Genomic DNA, 17,483 nt, shown 5'->3' on the forward strand with positions numbered 1-17,483 from the left:
CACAGTGCTGAATTATTTTACACAAAAGTTTAAGAACTGCAAAACTAGGAGATTTGTCAGCCAGCAGGGACTATTTTTCAGCCAAGTGATGATAGCCAATAATAATCTCATCTTTTGGGGCGCCTGGATGGCTCAGTCGTTAAGCATCTGCCTTTGGCTCGGGTCATGATCCCAGGGTCCTGGGATCGAGCCCCACATCAGGCTCCCTGCTCCGTGGGAAGCCTGGTTCTCCCTCTCCCACTCCCCCTGCTTGTGTTCCCTCTCTCACTGTGTCTGTCAAATAAGTAAATAAGTAAGTGTTTAAAAAAAAAAAACAAAACTCATCTTTTCACATAAAAAATACTTTTTGAAGTCTAAAAGAAAAACAAGACCCAGTAATTGAAATTAATTCCCAGCCACAGCTCTTCATTAGGAAACACACCCGAGGTATAAAAGCCGACTTCGTAAGAGTTTCAGTACTAAGACTGTCCCTCACCAGTGGATTTAAAAATATTCAGGGGCACCTGGGTGGCTGAGTCGTTAGGCGTCTGCCTTCGGCTCAGGTCATGATCTCAGGGTCCTGGGATCGAGCCCTACATCGGGCTCCCTGCTCTGCGGGAAGCCTACTTCTCCCTCCCCCACTCCTCCTGCTTGTGTTCCCTCTCTCGCTGTGTCTCTGTCAAATAAATAAATAAAATCTTAAAAAAAAATTCTGCACTAGGGTGTCTGGGTGGCTCAGTCGGCTGGGCGTCTGCCTTCAGCTCGGGTCATAATCTTGAGGTCCTGAGATTGAGCCCCACGTTGGGCTCTCTGCTCGGTGGGGAGCCTGTTTCTCTCTCTGCCTGCCGCTTCCCCCTGCTTGTGCACTATCAAATAAATAAATAAAATCTTTAAAAAAATACTCTGTACTATTACTACTATGGACTCAAACACTAATAGGAATACTTCACATGTGTACAGTGTTTTATTAATTTAAAACCTATATTACATTATTTCTTGTAGTCTTCACTCCTTAATTGTTAGTCCCTCCGGTGTTTTACAAACTTAGTTCGCTTGTAAAATATCACAGGAGATAATAACTAAGGTGTGAGGAGAGAGAACTTAACAGTATGGGTAAGATGTGACTAATAAGCACAATACTGTTTCAACAGATGTCTCTTAAAAAATGAGAAACACTGGCAAATGTCTATTAACAAACTGGCTTCTAAACTAAAAGCTAGAAAATTCATGTGTTTGCCCTTCCTACAGATGGAAATACTTGTTTTCGAAGGAAGACCCCTGTCTAAACAGTGGCAGTATGCATGCACCTGCCCCTGGGAGGAGAGGGGGGTCTCCTTAAGCACAGCTAGAGGAGAGGACCAAACGCTTGCCCGCAGTGACGGCTACCAGTGATGCCGTCGTCCCGCTGCGGCTCCAAGGACTGCGCATTTGAATTCTGTTGCACCTCACTTACCAAATCCTCACATCTAAACAGGAGTGGGTTTCGAGCATCTACTATCTGGACCACGATATCACTGAAAAAGAAAGGTGAGATGCTCCAATCACTGTGAAGTGAAACAATGACCATATAACACTAGCAAACACTTTCCACATATTAAGCATTTGACACATTTAACGTTTTAAGGTACAATTTTTAAAAAAAATAATTTTATTTATTTATTTGACAGAAAGAGACACAGAGAGAGAGGGAATACAAGCAGGGGCAGTGGGAGAGGGAGAAGCAGGCCTCCTGCTGAGCAGGGAGCCCGATGCGGGGCTTGATCCCAGGACCCTGGGATCATGACCTGAGCCGAAGGCAGACACTTAATGACTGAGCCACCCAGGCGCCCCTTAATGTTTTTTTGTTTTTAAGATTTTTTATTTATTTGACAGAGAGAGAGAGAGACAGCCAGAGAGGGAACACAAGCAGGAAGAGTGGGAGAGGGAGAAGCAGGCTTCCCGCAGAGCAGGGAGCCCGACGTGGGGCTCGATCCCAGGACACTGGGATCATGACCTGAGCCGAAGGCAGACGCCCAAAGACTGAGCCACCCAGGCGCCCCGCCCCTTAACGTTTTAAGGTACAATTATCTCCAGTTTATATATGAGGAAACTGAAGCTTAGAAGCTTAGGACAGTGAAGTCACTTGTCCAAAGTCACCAGTTGCTAAGTGATGGAGCTGGAATGGGAAGTCAGTCTGGACCAGAGGACATGCTTGTAATCGTAACATTATCTTGCTGTTGCATGTCCTAGAGAGCCCCTGATGTTTCACTGCTAAAGCTTCAGCTGTATCTTCTAGTAAACTCTCCTGGTGAGGCAAAAAGACTATTCCAAATACTTTAATCCAAGGTGAGGTCTACTGTATACTCAGGACCTAATCTACACTGGTGTTCAGGCCTCAAAGGAAAACGAATGAATCACTTGCTGACAGCTGCCACTATCAAAGCCTGTATCTTAGTTAAACCCAGGGCTGATGAGACAAAGCATACATCTAGTAAATCATCATCCACCAGTTCCAACAATGCGTTTAAATGGCTAAAATATGAAACAGGAATGTATCAACTTAAGATGCCACATCGAAGCAGGAAGGAGGAGTCTAACTTCCTTCGTCACACAGAAGATGCAGCAATAAGAAAACTTTATGCAGCCGATACAAGCTCCTCAGAGGCTTCACAAATGTAGGGGGGACTAGAGCAGCGGAGCGCTTCAAGAATAAATCTCCCACTTCTCTGGGAGGATCCTCCTTTCATTCTGTCCCCATGGCTAGAAGAGATGCTCTTAGGGCCAGCTGCCACTGGAAGGAAATAAGCTGCAGACATGCTCACAGCAGTCTCCTAAAAAGCCGCGTCTGGTTAGCCTGTTCTGAAGTAAGGCTTATGCAACTAGGCTGGAGACAGAGGAAATGTATTAAATCAAGCTTACTATTTAAGGCAGGGCTTTGACAATCAAAGTGCATTTTCTTTCAGAATAGTTAAATTTCCAGCATAATATCATGATTCAAAGGAACTCACAGACTTCCTAATTAATGACAAACTGTTAAGTTCTCTAATTAAGTGGGTCCCGGTATTTCTGCCTTAAGGTAATATCTACCGCTTTCAAACTGTAAGGATTTTTTTTTTTTTTAAATATTTTATTTATTTGACAGAGAGAGAGACACACACAGCGAGAGAGGGAACACAAGCAGGGGGAGTGGGAGAGGGAGAAGCAGGCTTCCCGACGAGCAGGGAGCCCGATGTGGGGCTCGATCCCAGGGTCCTGGGATCATGACCTGAGCTGAAGGCAGATGCTTAACAACTGAGCCACCCAGGCGCCCCTCAAACTGTAAGGATTTAACAGTAAACGCAACAATGACTGCAAAACGCAGACAAAGCCTAATAAAAAAATTGCAAGGTCCACAAACATCAGGTCTACCCGCAAACAAGTAGACCCCAGTAAGAAAAGACAAACTTAAGACCGCTTGCTTCGTGTGCTGACCGAGGCAGCAAAGCACAGTGCTGACCGTGTACCAGGAAAGGCTCCCGTGGTACAATAGTGCCTTATCTTCCTGGAATACGGTGTTCTGCCCTCAGTGCCCCAGCAGCTTCCTGCATTTCAAATGACAGGGTATACATCAAATCTTTTCCAATAACTATGCTTGAAATTAAAGAGGCAGATGGCCTAGCTAGCCTGTTACCAAACAGGAGACATCTGCTGTACCGAACACATCAATAAATATTTCCTGCTAAAAAATTTGGCAGTAGTCACTTTATTAATAATATTTCTATGTAATTCAGATCCACTTCCATGTGATATAAACTATATACCTTAAGTTATAAACAGAGAAATACCTCATAATAAAAGTAACAGAGCAAGTAATACTGTAAACTAATTGAAGTGAAGAGTTCCAAGTACAGGCTTCCTCTGGGGAAACCAGCTGCTTATTTAGGGACACAGAAATGTGTAAAGGGCCATTCTGTCAAATGTGAAAGAATGAACACATATGCTTCCCTCTCAAAACCTATAAAAATGAAAGTAACTCTGAAGCTCATTAGGACAAAGAGAAGGAATAGCAGCAACTGAGACATGGTAGCCCAGTCAAGAAGCAAGCCTGTTCATGCTCCACAGCCCCGAGGGAGCAGATTAGAAGCGTCAGATGAAAGGCCTCTAGGCAAGGGTGAAGTGTAGGACTGAAATCAATCTGAATGAGGAGCTCTTAGTTCCGCTCCCCTGTTCCATCCAGGCAGGCAACTACACCCCCTCAATCTCCTATCCCAATGGCAGAAGGCTAGGGTTTATAATGGAGAAAATGAACCTGAGAGGCTGAAGAATTAGGACCTCAAGCACAAAAGAAGGTGGGGGAAAAGGTGAAAAAGCGGGGATTAAACAAGTCTACATACCAAATGGTGAAAATGCACAACCCCTTTGCATTATACCACCACCTTTAGCCATGTTCTTGGCAGAAGACCATACTTCTCTTTAAGAAACTGACTGGCTCCAGGGAAAACCCCTACAGATCCTAACATCTTGGGGTATTCCAACAAAATAAAATTTTTTTTTTTTTTTTTTTTAAAGATTTTATTGATTCATTTGACAGAGAGAGACACAGCGAGAGAGGGAACACAAGCAGGGGGAGCGGAAGAGGGAGAAGCAGGCTTCCCGCCGAACAGGGAGCCCGATGCGGGGCTCGATCCCAGGACGCTGGGATCATGACCCGAGCCGAAGGCAGACGCTTAACGACTGAGCCACCCAGGCGCCCCTCCAACAAAATAAAATTGATCCCTACTTGGTCCTGTACAGTGAAGTCCACCAGTTGGCAAATTGCACCCAAACAGGTAGTCCTGTCAATCAACTTTATAATGCTTCATTCTTAAATATGACCACACTTAGGTGCCTGGATGGCTCAGTTAAGCATCTGCCTTCAGTTCAGGTCATACATGATCCCAGAGTCCTGGGATCAAGCCCTGCATCGGGCTCCCTGCTCAGTGGGGAGCCTGCTTCTCCCTCTTCCTCTGCCCTTCCCCCTTGCTTGTGGGCTCTCTCTCTCTCAAATAAATAAATAAAAATCTTTAAAAATGTATGAACAGACAACAAACATCACTTGATATCTGAGGAAGGCCTCTTATATAAAAGTCAGAAACCAGGGCGCCTGGGTGGCTCAGTTGTTTAAGCGACTGCCTTCAGCTCAGGTCATGATCCTGGAGTCCCGGGATCGAGTCCTGCATCGGGTTCCCTGCTCAGCGGGGAGTCTGCTTCTCCCTCTGACTCTCCCCCTCTCATGCTCTCTCTCTATCACTATCTCTCTCAATAAATAAATAAGAATCTTAAAAAATAAAAAAAAATAAAAGTCAGAAACCAGAATAAATAGAAAAAAAAGGAACAGAGAGGAAAGACAGACAATATAGGAAGGAGAAAACCTAAAATCAAAAAAACAAACAGAAAAACAAACAATACTGTTAAATATGCAGATGGGGGCATTCCAAGGCCAGGTTTCAATATGTTAAACCTTGTTACCATTTCTCTTTGGAAGCAGCAGTACACATCTTCAACTGCTCAAGAGGCCCTGAAGAAGAGATCCACTGTGCTCCACAGAAGTTCCCCAGGAGAATCAATGGGTCTTCCCAAGCCTCATTCAAGCCTAACTGAATCAAAGGGGCCTGCACAGAGTCTGGGAATCAGCAGCAAGCTTCTACATTTTTCAGGCTTAGAGATTTGCCTTGTTACCCTGACCTCCCCATATCCCAGCCCAATAGCCTTTTCTCTGCCCCTGCCAGAGCAGGATGGGGAAGGTATGTGACTTAAAAAAAAAATTGAGATATAATCCACATATCATAAAATTAACCCTTTTAAAAGTTTATAATTCAGTAGTTCTTAGTATATTTGCAAAGTTGTGCAACCATTACCACTAATTCCAATTAAAACAAATCACTCCTTGATTCCCCCGATCCTCATCAGCTGCTCCTTTCTGTTATAACTTGGCCCACTGCCTTTCTATCTGTAACGCAGCAGGAATCACACTCTGGATTTACCAAGTACTGATCATCTGAGTGCAAAGACTGCGCTTCATTCCTGTGCCCCTAATGCCTCCCCTACAACGTATTTTCTCTTTGCAAGCAGACATCTACCCCCCGTATTTTGAATATTTTTGATGTGTGAAGCACCCGTATTTTCCATATTTCCAATAGGAATCAACAGACATTTGCTAAAATAACTGTAGGTACTTCAGAACTCATCTTACAGAAAACGTTCACCATTCTTACATGCTTATCAACATGTTCACCTAATAATAACAACAAAAAAAAATGTACACTTTGAAAGAAATATAGCATTACACTTTCAGTTTTTATAATAATCCTCAATAGCCATTTGCATAGCTTAATCCCTGAGCACCCCGGCCCCCGGGGTCTATGAGCATTCATCAACATCCGAATCTAATCCAACACCACTAATGTCTTCCTTACACCAAAGGAAAATGGTAACTTACCTTCTCTCAATCACCCTCCAGAGCTGGCGCCAAAAGTCCAAATTTCTTTCAAATGGAGTCAATAGCAATTTTTGTTCCTCTTCTAGCCTGGCTTTAGAATGAAAAGTTTTTATCTTTGCCAGATTATAATCAAAGGTTTCAAGTAGTAGAAACACTCAAATTCACGGCATTAAAAAATAAGTACACAAATATCAACTATCAAACTGTTTTTATTACATTCTGCTGAGTCATTATGAAAATCAAATTTGAAATTTTATACTTAATCTACTTAAGCCCTAGACATTCATCCCACAAAATGACATTTCTCCCACACACCTCCTTCTGGAAGGATGCACAAGAGAGCAGTGATCAACTCCAGGATGACTAATGGCTAGAGAAAGGTTTGAAGGAGAGAAGGCCAGGAATGGAGCGTAGTAATCAATTTACTTTGTGCAAAGACGCACATGTACCCAGTAATGCTGGTTACACACAGAATTTGCACTTGAAAGAAGAAATCTACCATTTCCTTTTTAAAAGAATCAAGCCTTCAAAATGCAAATAGCAATGCAAACACACCAAAATGCCAGGCTCAGAATTTCAAGACAAATCTTCATATATTCTAACACTCACCGGACAAGCTGACGTCTCCATTCTAGAAAGTTATCTTTCTCTGCCTGTTTGAGTTCTTCTGGACTAGTGTTTTTGTCCCACTTTGGTCTGAAACAATCATAGAGGAAAAAAAATTCCATGTGAGTTACCAAAATAAAACAGGAGATTTGGATTTAATAATGGCAGCGATAAAAGGAAACAGGAAAAGAGAGAACACCAAATGAAAAATTTTATACTCAGGAGTCTTGTTATGCCTTGTAATGTCCTACATTCTTGCTCAACTCACCTCCGTGGTACACTCAAGAACTGTTTGTTTTCTTCATGGAGTTTCTTAATTCTCTGGCTCTCCTCAAAAGACAATAGTCCAGCTCTAGCCTCAGGATGCACAAACTTGATATTAAGTTTCTCTGTTTAGAGAAAAGAAAGTACTGTAACTGATGTGGCAATCTAGAGAGTGGATATTGGTCATTACTTGGAAAATGAAAAATGCAGCATCTAAAACAGAATTTGAGCTTTCTTGATGTAGATGCCTCCAGCCTTGGATAAATAATTTCCAAGTGAAGTTATCTACCAAAAAAGGAATGAAAGAAAAAAAATCTTTACTAAAGCTTTCAAAAGGCCAATCATTTTTTCAAATACTAATTTTATAAAACTCCATATGCTGAATGCATTTCAAGGAAACAGAAACAGAGTGGGAAGGATTGTAAAGATTCAGTACAACCAATCTCATTTTACATATGGGGAATAATTATCATCCAGTGGGAATGGGTGGGGAAGCAAAGATTCAGCAAAGAGACTCCCTCCAGTTAAAACTGGTGAACTACTACACGGCCATCATTTATGTAGGATGTTTATGATGAATGCCCACAATTAATGCTATATAACAATTAAAAGGAATAAAAAAAAAAAGCCAAGTCCACGTACAAACTACAGAGACCTCTGTGAACCCTACAGATCGCATGCCAAATTTACTTGTGTGTGTGTGTGAGAGAGAGAGAGATAGAGAAAGAGAGAGAAAGAGAAAGAAAGAGAGAGAGAGAGAATGCGTGTTTTTGGAGGGGCTGATGTTATCCCAGCTTCCTTTTGACCCCATTCTATTCTCATCTCCTTCCAGACTCAAACTTTGTTCCATTTCCTCATTAATCTCTATTTTCCATCATGTTTCTAAAAATTAAAAAAATTTTAATTACACAACACGTAAACACTCCTTTTAAAAAAATTCAACAGTAAAAGCATACATTCTCTTTGACCAACTCCCAATCTTCTGCCTAACCTATGCAATCTCACTTCCCTCCCTGGAGATTATTGATTAAATGTGCAGACCTCCAAGTTTTTTCCTAATATACACGTAGATATAGGGATTGGTTGGATTATTATTTTTTCTTCCCGGGGAGAGGGAGAGAATCTAGAGCAGACTCCCTGATAAGTGCAGGACATGATGTGGGGCTCAATCTCAAGACCCTGAGATCATGACCTGGGCTGAAATCAAGAGTCAGATGCTTAACCGACTGAACCACCCAGGCACGCCGGTCGGATTATTTTCTTAATGCAAATGGTAGCATACATATGCACTATTCCACAGCTTGCCTTTTCATGTGTTAACAGGTCATGGACATCCTTCGCTTTAGTATCCACAAATTTACCTCATTCTTTTTAACTGCCATATAGTATTTCATAGCATGTCTATGCCACAGTTTAGCCATTTTTCCACCTATTGAACATTTAGGTTGTTTCCAAGTGTTCATTATTAAAATATGACAGAAATGCAAATTCTCAGGCTCAACCCACACATACTGAATCTCCAGAGGAGGGGCCCAGGAATCTGTTTTCCAGGTAATTCTGATGCTTACTAAAATTTGAGAACCACTGCTCTAGCGTAGGTATTAAAAAGTGGAAACACCAGGTCATAAAACATGCACTTTAAATTTCTGATACTGTGAAACCAAATGTTTTATTTTCAACCTCTCCCTCTGTACTAGCTTTCACCCCATAACCTACACACATGGCTGGTATTAACCTTGATTACACACATAGGCACGCATGCACACACACACCTCTTCCTGCCATAGTCAAATATCTTAAAAGAATACAGTTCTCAAAAGAATAGAACAAGCTCTAACACTCCTCACTCTTCTGCACTTATTCCACCCCCTTCCACAAGGCCTGGTTTATTCCATCTCCCTGTTAATCTTGTTCTGATTCTTTGTACCATTCTTCTATTACTACTATTTAAGTCTTGCCTGCTTCTCTTGCTGGACTAATGTAACTGGTCATTCCTGCTCAAAATCCATCAGTGATCTTTCAAAACAATGAAATCTAAAATCACGTTTGAAACCTGCTTAAACCTCTCGAAAGATTCCTTTAAAGCCCTCATTTTCTCCAGGCTCTAACCCTTGCCCACCTCCCTAGTGTTTGCTCATCACATCCTGTCACTGTGTACTTCAAGCACCCGTGAGGCCAACTTATAACCATTTTCTGAACAAAGTAAGCTGCTACTCACATGTTAGCTTGACTCCTCCACCTGTGTATATCATCCTGTGTCACCTCACCTAACAGCTACTCATCCTTTCAGACTCAGCCCCAGCATAAAGCTTTCCTTGACTGGCCCTGGTCATCCTTCAGACAGAATGAATACTAACTACATCTTTTATGTTCCCGTTGCTTGCTACAGACTTCTTTCATAGCACCTAAAACAAAATTTTGCAGAAACAAAGTTATCTTACTCAACACTGTACTCTCAGTAGCCAATACAATCCCTGAGAGTAGCTGGGGCCCAATAAAAGCATTTAAATAAATGAATGAATTTGCTAAACAGCACAATAACATTTATAATAAAAGAGCAATAAAAGTAGTTTATAATGCTACCTGTGTCAGGTACTTTTCTAAGTGCTCAAAAGACACATACCAAGAAACATGGGAAAGCAGTGACTAAAACAAATTACATGCATGGAAAATTCACTATACTGTGTCAACAAGTGCTTTAAAATACAATTCAAATTGCCTACATAACAGCAGCAGGCCCAGGGAGTTGGCTTCTAACAATGATACCAGAAAACATTTTCTGGAAAATTCTGGTATTGCCCGCCATAATGCTGACTGGTCTTTTTCCTACAAGAGATTGAGTTTCTTGAACTTGATACAATGTATAATCTGAAGGTTTTTTAGAGCTTAATTTTAAAACTGTGGCACATTCTGAACTTCACAGCTTGATTCTACTTGATCAGACCTTCCCACACTCTTCTGGGATATCTGCCTTTGGGTTAAAGACAGCCCATTTATGAGTTTATTAGGGTCCACAAAACACTTCCAAATAGACAAATTTACATCTAGTCAGCAAAGATGGAAGGGTGACCAGTGTCATGTGTACTCAGGAATAAACAACTTACCAGCTACAAACTCTGTTCCTGCAAGTTCTGCAGTTGCAAGGAAGTCATCGAGGGAGCTCTGTTCAGTCACTGACTGAAGATTAAGACGACCCCAATCGTAGCCATCATTGAGCTCACTTGTGTGCAACTATGAGTAAAACACAGGGTAATAATACAGCTGTTCTCTTCTGGTTCTGACATCTGAACAAACTCTAACCTCCCCAGGAACTGTTCTGTGATCTTGAGGGTGGTGTCAGCCCCTTTAGAGTCAATGCTAATACGAGTTAACATTTAACTAGTGAACACTTAAACACGATAGGCACTTCCATTCATTATTTCATTTAATTTTTTTTGAAATTTTTGAAATAAATCTTACTGTATCTCTATTTTGCTGACGAGGAAACAGTCCTGAATAGATAAAAATAACTTCCTTATAGTTGCTGCTAATGACCGTTAGAGATAAATTTAAATCCAGATTCTCTGATCCTGACAGACATAGCTGAAAAAAAATTTTTTTTTTAAAGATTTTATTTATTATTTATTTGAGAGAGAGAATGAGATAGAGAGCATGAGAGGGGGGAGGGTCAGAGAGAGAGGCAGACTCCCTGCTGAGCAGGGAGTCCGACGTGGGACTCGATCCCGGGACTCCAGGATCATGACCTGAGCTGAAGGCAGTCGCTTAACCAACTGAGCCACCCAGGCGCCCATAGCTGAAAATTTTTGATGGAGACCCACAGTAAAAAATACACGTTACATATGACTCAAATGCTGTGATACACACAATGATACAATTCTGTGCCACTCAGTAGAATAATATGGGGGGAAAAAAAGAATGCTGAAACAAAGTTACCTTATCACATGTAATACACTCTGATATTTTGAATTCTATCCTGTTGGGTTAAAAAAAACCACTGGTTGGGACCTAGTTAACTAATTCCCAGGCACAATCCAGAGTTTGATAAACACTAGGCTGGCTACATGCTCACTATAGTACAAATAAATAAAAAAAAAATTGAAGCTTAAAAGAGTAGGTGGTTGGTCCAAGGCCACAGGTCAGAAAAAAAAAATTCAGAGTAAGGATTAGAATACAATTCTTAAGGATTCATATTCAATCTTCTTACCACTTCCCAAAAGCTGTATTTTAACAAGTTCCCTCAAAAATCCATTAAAATGATCAGTAATCTAATGTCTAGAGTAACTTGGACTTGATGACTATAGAAGAGCCCTGTATGCCGTTTACTCTGCGTATAAAATGGCTGGAAATCAGATGGTATTACAGTGGCACACACAGAGAGCACAGGTTCTTATTGAGAACTCAGTAAATCTCAAATACTTAGAGGTATGTCAGAATAACAAACAAAAGTCAAACTACTTCATCATTTGTCAAGGATCCTGAAATTATGTTCATCCCTAGGTCCAGGGAAGTATTAGGCCAGCTCACCACAGTTTGGAGATGCACTGTTCATCTTCCAGCGAAACCGTTAGGGAATAATAAGGATGCAGCAAGCATTTGAGTTATTTTGTATTTCTGGTGGCAACCAGCCACTCTTGGAGGATTCATTCTTTGAACAATACCAAAAGAAATAGCTTTTATGTTTTTTTCTGCTCGGAAACTTTCAAACGCTCCCTACATTCAAGATTCTTCAAGCTCTCCCAATAGCCTCATCGTCACACTAGCCCTCCTTTCCAACCTCTACCTCTGTGCCCTGTGCCTTGCTAGAAGGAGGGCCTGCGTATCGGCCTGACAGGAACTTAAACATGCTGCTCTCTCCAAACTCTACTTAGGCGTCACTTTTCCTACAAAATTTTCCTGTGACTTTTGACCCCAGGCTTCCAGCATTCAGACTCTCTCTCATAGCCGGAAAGAAAGGCTGAGAAACACGATAAGCTGTCTTACCCAGGAGTCGCTGTGACGGTGGTTACGGCTCCGCTGGGTATTCTGGCGGATAAGGGCCCGGCCGAGGGTCCCAGGACCTGGCGCTCTCCGGCGGCCCATCGCAGCACCGCACTCGCGCGAACCCTCCCGGCACGGCACGGCACTGCACGGCACGGCACGCGCGTGTTCCGGTATTCAAGAGCTCGATCCCCGGAAGTGACGTATAAGCGAGCCCAAGTAGCGGAGGCCCGAGTTGAAGACAAGGAGGAATAACTTGCTCCAAACTGCCCTTCATATATCTCTCATTGCCACTATTACAGAATATAAATATGAAAATGGCCGGAGAACTTAATTTCTATGGCTATCTCTAAGAAAATCTCAAATTTGCACAGAATTATTGAATCAAAACAATGGTACCTTCCAGATTCGTGCGTCGATCTTTAACGTCCGGTTAGGAACTGGGAGACCTGAAAAGCATGGCCGTGCGTAGTCCAGGTCCTAGCCCCGCCTTCCCACTGTTTTTGTCGCCAAGAGGCGGAGACACGGGTGAGGGATATTTCTGCCACGCCAAGTGGCGTTGCTTCCTGGCGCCGGTTTTTGGCGTGCTTCTCAAGGTGTGGTCCTAACGCTTTCAAGCCCGGAATCTAAATAGTTTTTGTTTACTTAGTCTTTCCTAGCTGCGAACTGGGGAGAAAAGTCCCGGCCTGGATGGGCGCTCGGAATGGAAGCGTGAGCAGTGTTTCCAGAGCTTGGCAAGGTTGCAAGGAAAGCCAACAGGATTTGACTTAAATGCTTTATTTAAAAAACATAAAAATTCTACTTAGAATTGCATTAATATTTCCTATAATTAAAGTGAAAACGGTGAGCCGGCTCCACTCTGTGGCCTGAGCTTTTGGTGTTCACTCCATCGTTAATTTCCAGCGACGGGCAGATGGAATGCTGGGTGAGAGTTGTGTGGGTGCTGGGCGTTTTGCTGACATTTCATTAATCGTGAGAACCACCTCAGTGTTAGCGTGTTCAGAGAGGAAGAAGCTTGCTCACGTCATAGATGGAATATGTATGGTGTCAGGTATCAAACCCCAGATCTCATCAACTATCTTACATGTTCCTGGGAAAAGAGAAGCATGAGGGTTGTTAGCACGCATTTCAGAACCCAGCGCTTCTCGAACTTGATCATGCCTGTAAATCCTCCATGGAATCGCGTCAACGTGCAGATTCTGATTAATAAGGTCTGGGATGGGGCCGGGGACTCTGTACTTCTAACAAGCTTCCGGGTGACACCGATGCAAATGGTCTGGTCCAAGGGCCACATTTTGAGTAGCAAGAGGAGTGCGCTCCCTTTGGTGCAGAGGAAGGCACTGGACTGGCTAAAAAGTCAATCACAGCGAGTTAGGAGCATAACTAGCTGGGACTATATCACCCACCCATCTCTGGATTCCCTGCCCAGCCCACGGTGGGCTACACCTCACTGCTGACTCTTATTGAGTTGGAGTGAACTTCAGGAAACAACCAAGGGATTGCTGAAAAGCCATGTTGTAGTTGGCAAGGCTTCCGGAAGTCAGTGACCGCAGATCAGTGAAGGAATGAATCAGAATGTGTTTCTCCCATTTCCCAACATAGAAAGGGTGTATCTTTAAATACTGCAAAATCTCCATAGTAAGATATGGGAAAGATCCATGGAAGAGAGTAAGTTGACAGTTCCTGGAATTCTCTTGAAGCTGAGTGGTTAAAAATAAAACTAACTCATAAACTAAGATTACATGGGTTTTACATTCTACTAAACAACAGTAGATGCTATAAAGAAACCTGCCATCTCATTCCTAGAGCTCAGTCAGGAACTTGGGATTGCACCCTCGTTTCCTTTTCCAGATTTTGTCATCTCCAGAGATTTAGAGAGAGCAAGCCCTTCGGGTTTCTATTGTCATTCTTCCATGGGCTCCAAAAAATCTTAACCAAATAAAGTGATAATTTAATCGAGACTAGTAGAGAGTCAAACAGACACTGACATTGTAAGATTATGATAGCAGCAACTATTCTTAGCTAACAAATAAGACATAAATAATTCTAATATTTCCCTCAAGACATTTCTCAAATCTATCACTGAAAAAGAACTATCCGAGCCTCAGTTTTCTTATTTGTTTAATGGGATAATAATAATCCCTGTCCTGCAGAGGTAGCAAATGAGATAATGCTGAAAGATCATTGCCTAGTAGTTCATGGGGTACCAATTTTCACAGCTGAGCAGTTTCTCTCCCAGACAACTGGATGATGCAGGTGAAAATCCACATGTATAATTGATCCAATGAGTGTTTCTCATTGATGGTGTTGCATAATACTTGATTTACCGTGGCTAAACAAATGTAGTTGCAAACCCTGAAACCCACACCCAGGAACAAATTTTGGAGTGGCTTTCTGCTCTCTGTCTCCACACTGCTGTGCCTCCCTGGGCTCCATATCTGCCTGGGGAGAGAGAAGGGAGAGTGGGTGAATTTCTGTTTTTTCTTTTCACCCCTTGGCCCAAAACAGGTCAGTAGCAGAAACCCTGTTCCAAGGCAAGCTTGCAGCCCTGCTCCTCTCTCTCACCCATTCTCTACAGCACCTCGTTCCATCAGGACAGTAAAGCAGTTTGTGTGAGGTTGAGGGTTGTGAAAATAGAAGTCTGGCAGTCTCTGCAGTCACTCAAGCAGTAAGGAAAACTCCCTTCGATTATCTGCCATTCTCAATTTATCCCTGTTGAAAATGGGTGGATTCTCACACATGAGTGAGTGTCAATAATTTAGCAGCCCTTTATTTGTGGTTATTGTAAGTGACTAACTTAAATCACTTCAATCAAACATTGATTGCCTGCTGGTGCAAGTCGTTCTGTGTGCAATGAAAAGTGTAAAATACCTTTTGCTTTGGTGATAAAGGCTACAAGATTCTATATATATTATATTAGAACCTATGCATTTCCCCCCGAACTCTTATAGTTTTCTTTTCTAAGATTTTATTTATTTATTTGAGAGAGAGAGAGAGAGCAGGGGAGCAGGGGGAGGAGCAGAGGGAGAGGAACAAGCAGACTCTGCTAAGCATGGAGCCCAACACGGGGCTTGATCCCACGACCCTGAGATCATGACCTGAGCCAAAATCAAGAGTCAGACACTCAACTGACTGAGTCACCCAGGCGCTCCCCACAACTCTTGTAGTTTTATATGGAATATCCAGGGTCTTTTACCTACAGATGACTTTGTAATTATTTTTTTCCTCATGGTAGTCAAATGAGAAAGGGAACTTTTATTTTTCTGAACCCATTAAACAGTAACTCCCCATCCCCACCTTATGTATTTGTTTTTCTTTTTTGAGGGGGGCAGAGAGAGGGAAGATCCTAAGCAGGCTCCACGCTCAGGGAAGAGCCCAACTCGGGGCTCCATCTCACAATCCTGAGATCAGGATCTGAGCCAAAATCAAGAATCAGACACTTAACCAACTGAGCCACCCAGGTGCCCCTATTTTTCTGAACATTTAGTTGCAGAAATTTAGTGCAGAAATAACTTGCAGAAAAAAATTGCAACAAAGTGAAGCAAAGTAAAGGAGAGTAGACATAGAATTAATAATGACCAACTCTAAAATCTGCAGCTAGAAAGTGCCAGGTTTTTCCCATTCATTCGTTCATTCATTCACTCGTTCATCGCCAGGCTCCAGGGATTCAGCATTGGACAAACACCCCGCCCCTATGAGCTTAAATTTTAGTGGTTGTCAGCCTGCAGAGAGACTCATCCAAGGTTAAATAGCTCAGGTCAGCAGTGGAGCCATGAACCACACCGCCAGTTAGACCCTACTTTCCCAGAATGGCCTTCTAACCACTCCCCTTAAATCACTCTAATAAATACACTAACAAGTGTTAGCATATCAACTTAGATGGTGAGGGAATGAGAAAAAGGTGAAGGAAGTGTGACTAGCTTCGGGAGTAGGGACTCCAAGGGTATATGGGGGCTATTTCTAATTATGTGAAGGACTGTTATAGGGAAGGGAGAGAAGATTGCTCTGAGTAGACACAAGGCAAGCAGAACTAGAACACATGGGTTGAAGCTACAGAGTCACAATTTTAGTTTTAATTTGTTTGAACCTTCTTACAATCAGAGTGGTTCAAAGATGGAGTGGACAGCTTTATAAGAGAGTGAGCTCCCTGCTACCAGGGGTGTTCAAGCAAAGGCTCCATAACCAAGTGTCAGGATGTTCTAAAGCAGGTTCATTCTCCAAAGTGGGGGTTGGAATGGATGATCACTAAGGTGCTTAATGGTAAGAGAGGTTCCCGTCCTCTTCGCACTACTCTACGTCACCCCAGTATTTGACATAACAGGGCAACAGCGATGGCCTCAGAAAGGGTGCTCAGGTTGGCAGTCACAGGGCAGTGCCTTCACCATGTAGCTTGGGGAGGAGATGACATCCTGCCCTGCTTGTCATGTGAAGGCTGAGGGCACCGTGAACCACCCTCTAGCAAATTCAGTCATCATTAGTTACAAATGATAATATCACAAGCGAAAATGTTAAGGGGCTAGGTTTTTGTTTTAAAGCTGACCATGCAGGGGCTGGTGATTTCTCCTCCATCCAACTTCAGAGGGGACAAACCAGTCTGGTTCCTGCCTCTGGGAGCACCAATGAGAAAGGCTCCCTTGTAAGGCTCAAGGTTTCGCTTCTTTTGACTTCTTTCTCATGCCTTTGCTTTTCTGCCTGGGTGCTGTGTGGGTGATAGACACTGTAGACAAGCAGTCTGTGAAAGGAGGGGCGTCAGGGCCAGCATGGGCCAAAGGGTGACCTCGGGAGTTTGTAGGTGTCTGACTTGTTTATTGTTCCTCTCTCATTCCTGCAATTTCCTGTTATGACCTCTGTTTGAGTTGAATGGTGTATCTCAAAAAGATAGATTATAGTCCTAACCCTAGGTTCTTGTGGATGTGGCCTTATTTGGGAAGAGGGTCTTTACAGGTGTAATCAAGTGAAGATGAGGTCATACTGAATTCGGGTGGGTCCTAATGCAATAACATGTGTTTTTATAAGATACAAATTTGGACACAAACAGAAAAAACACGGGGCGGGGGGGTGGGGAGCATCATGTGAGGACAGAGGCAGAGATTCTATAAGTTAAGGAATGCAGGGATTGCTGGCTAGTGCCCGAGGCTAAGAGGCAAGGAAGGATGCTTCTTTATTTTGGCCTCCGGAATTGTGAGAGAAAAATTTCTGTTGTTGTAAGCCACCTGTTTAT

General features: G+C 42.7%; 1 protein-coding gene across 2 annotated transcripts in view; it reads right to left on the minus strand.

The window, feature by feature from the left end:
- LSG1 (large 60S subunit nuclear export GTPase 1) overlaps positions 1-12,432 on the minus strand; it is a 30,740-nt gene extending 18,308 nt beyond the window's left edge. Inside the window, exons 1-6 of one of the 2 annotated variants that reach the window (XM_031021608.2) lie at positions 12,266-12,432; positions 10,390-10,516; positions 7,290-7,410; positions 7,025-7,111; positions 6,416-6,502; positions 1,433-1,493 (exon numbers count right to left, since the gene is read on the minus strand). In XM_031021608.2, coding sequence (XP_030877468.1) covers positions 1,433-1,493; positions 6,416-6,502; positions 7,025-7,111; positions 7,290-7,410; positions 10,390-10,516; positions 12,266-12,364 — 582 coding nt within the window. In that variant the 5' untranslated portion in view covers positions 12,365-12,432. The remainder of the gene's footprint in view (positions 1-1,432; positions 1,494-6,415; positions 6,503-7,024; positions 7,112-7,289; positions 7,411-10,389; positions 10,517-12,265) is intronic. The other variant, XM_031021607.2, reaches the window with a different exon arrangement.
- Between the last annotated feature and the right edge of the window lie 5,051 nt (positions 12,433-17,483).

Source organism: Leptonychotes weddellii, chromosome 1 (assembly GCF_054177405.1).
Source record: "Leptonychotes weddellii isolate Sample4059 chromosome 1, ASM5417740v2, whole genome shotgun sequence".
Lineage (NCBI taxonomy): Eukaryota > Metazoa > Chordata > Mammalia > Carnivora > Phocidae > Leptonychotes > Leptonychotes weddellii.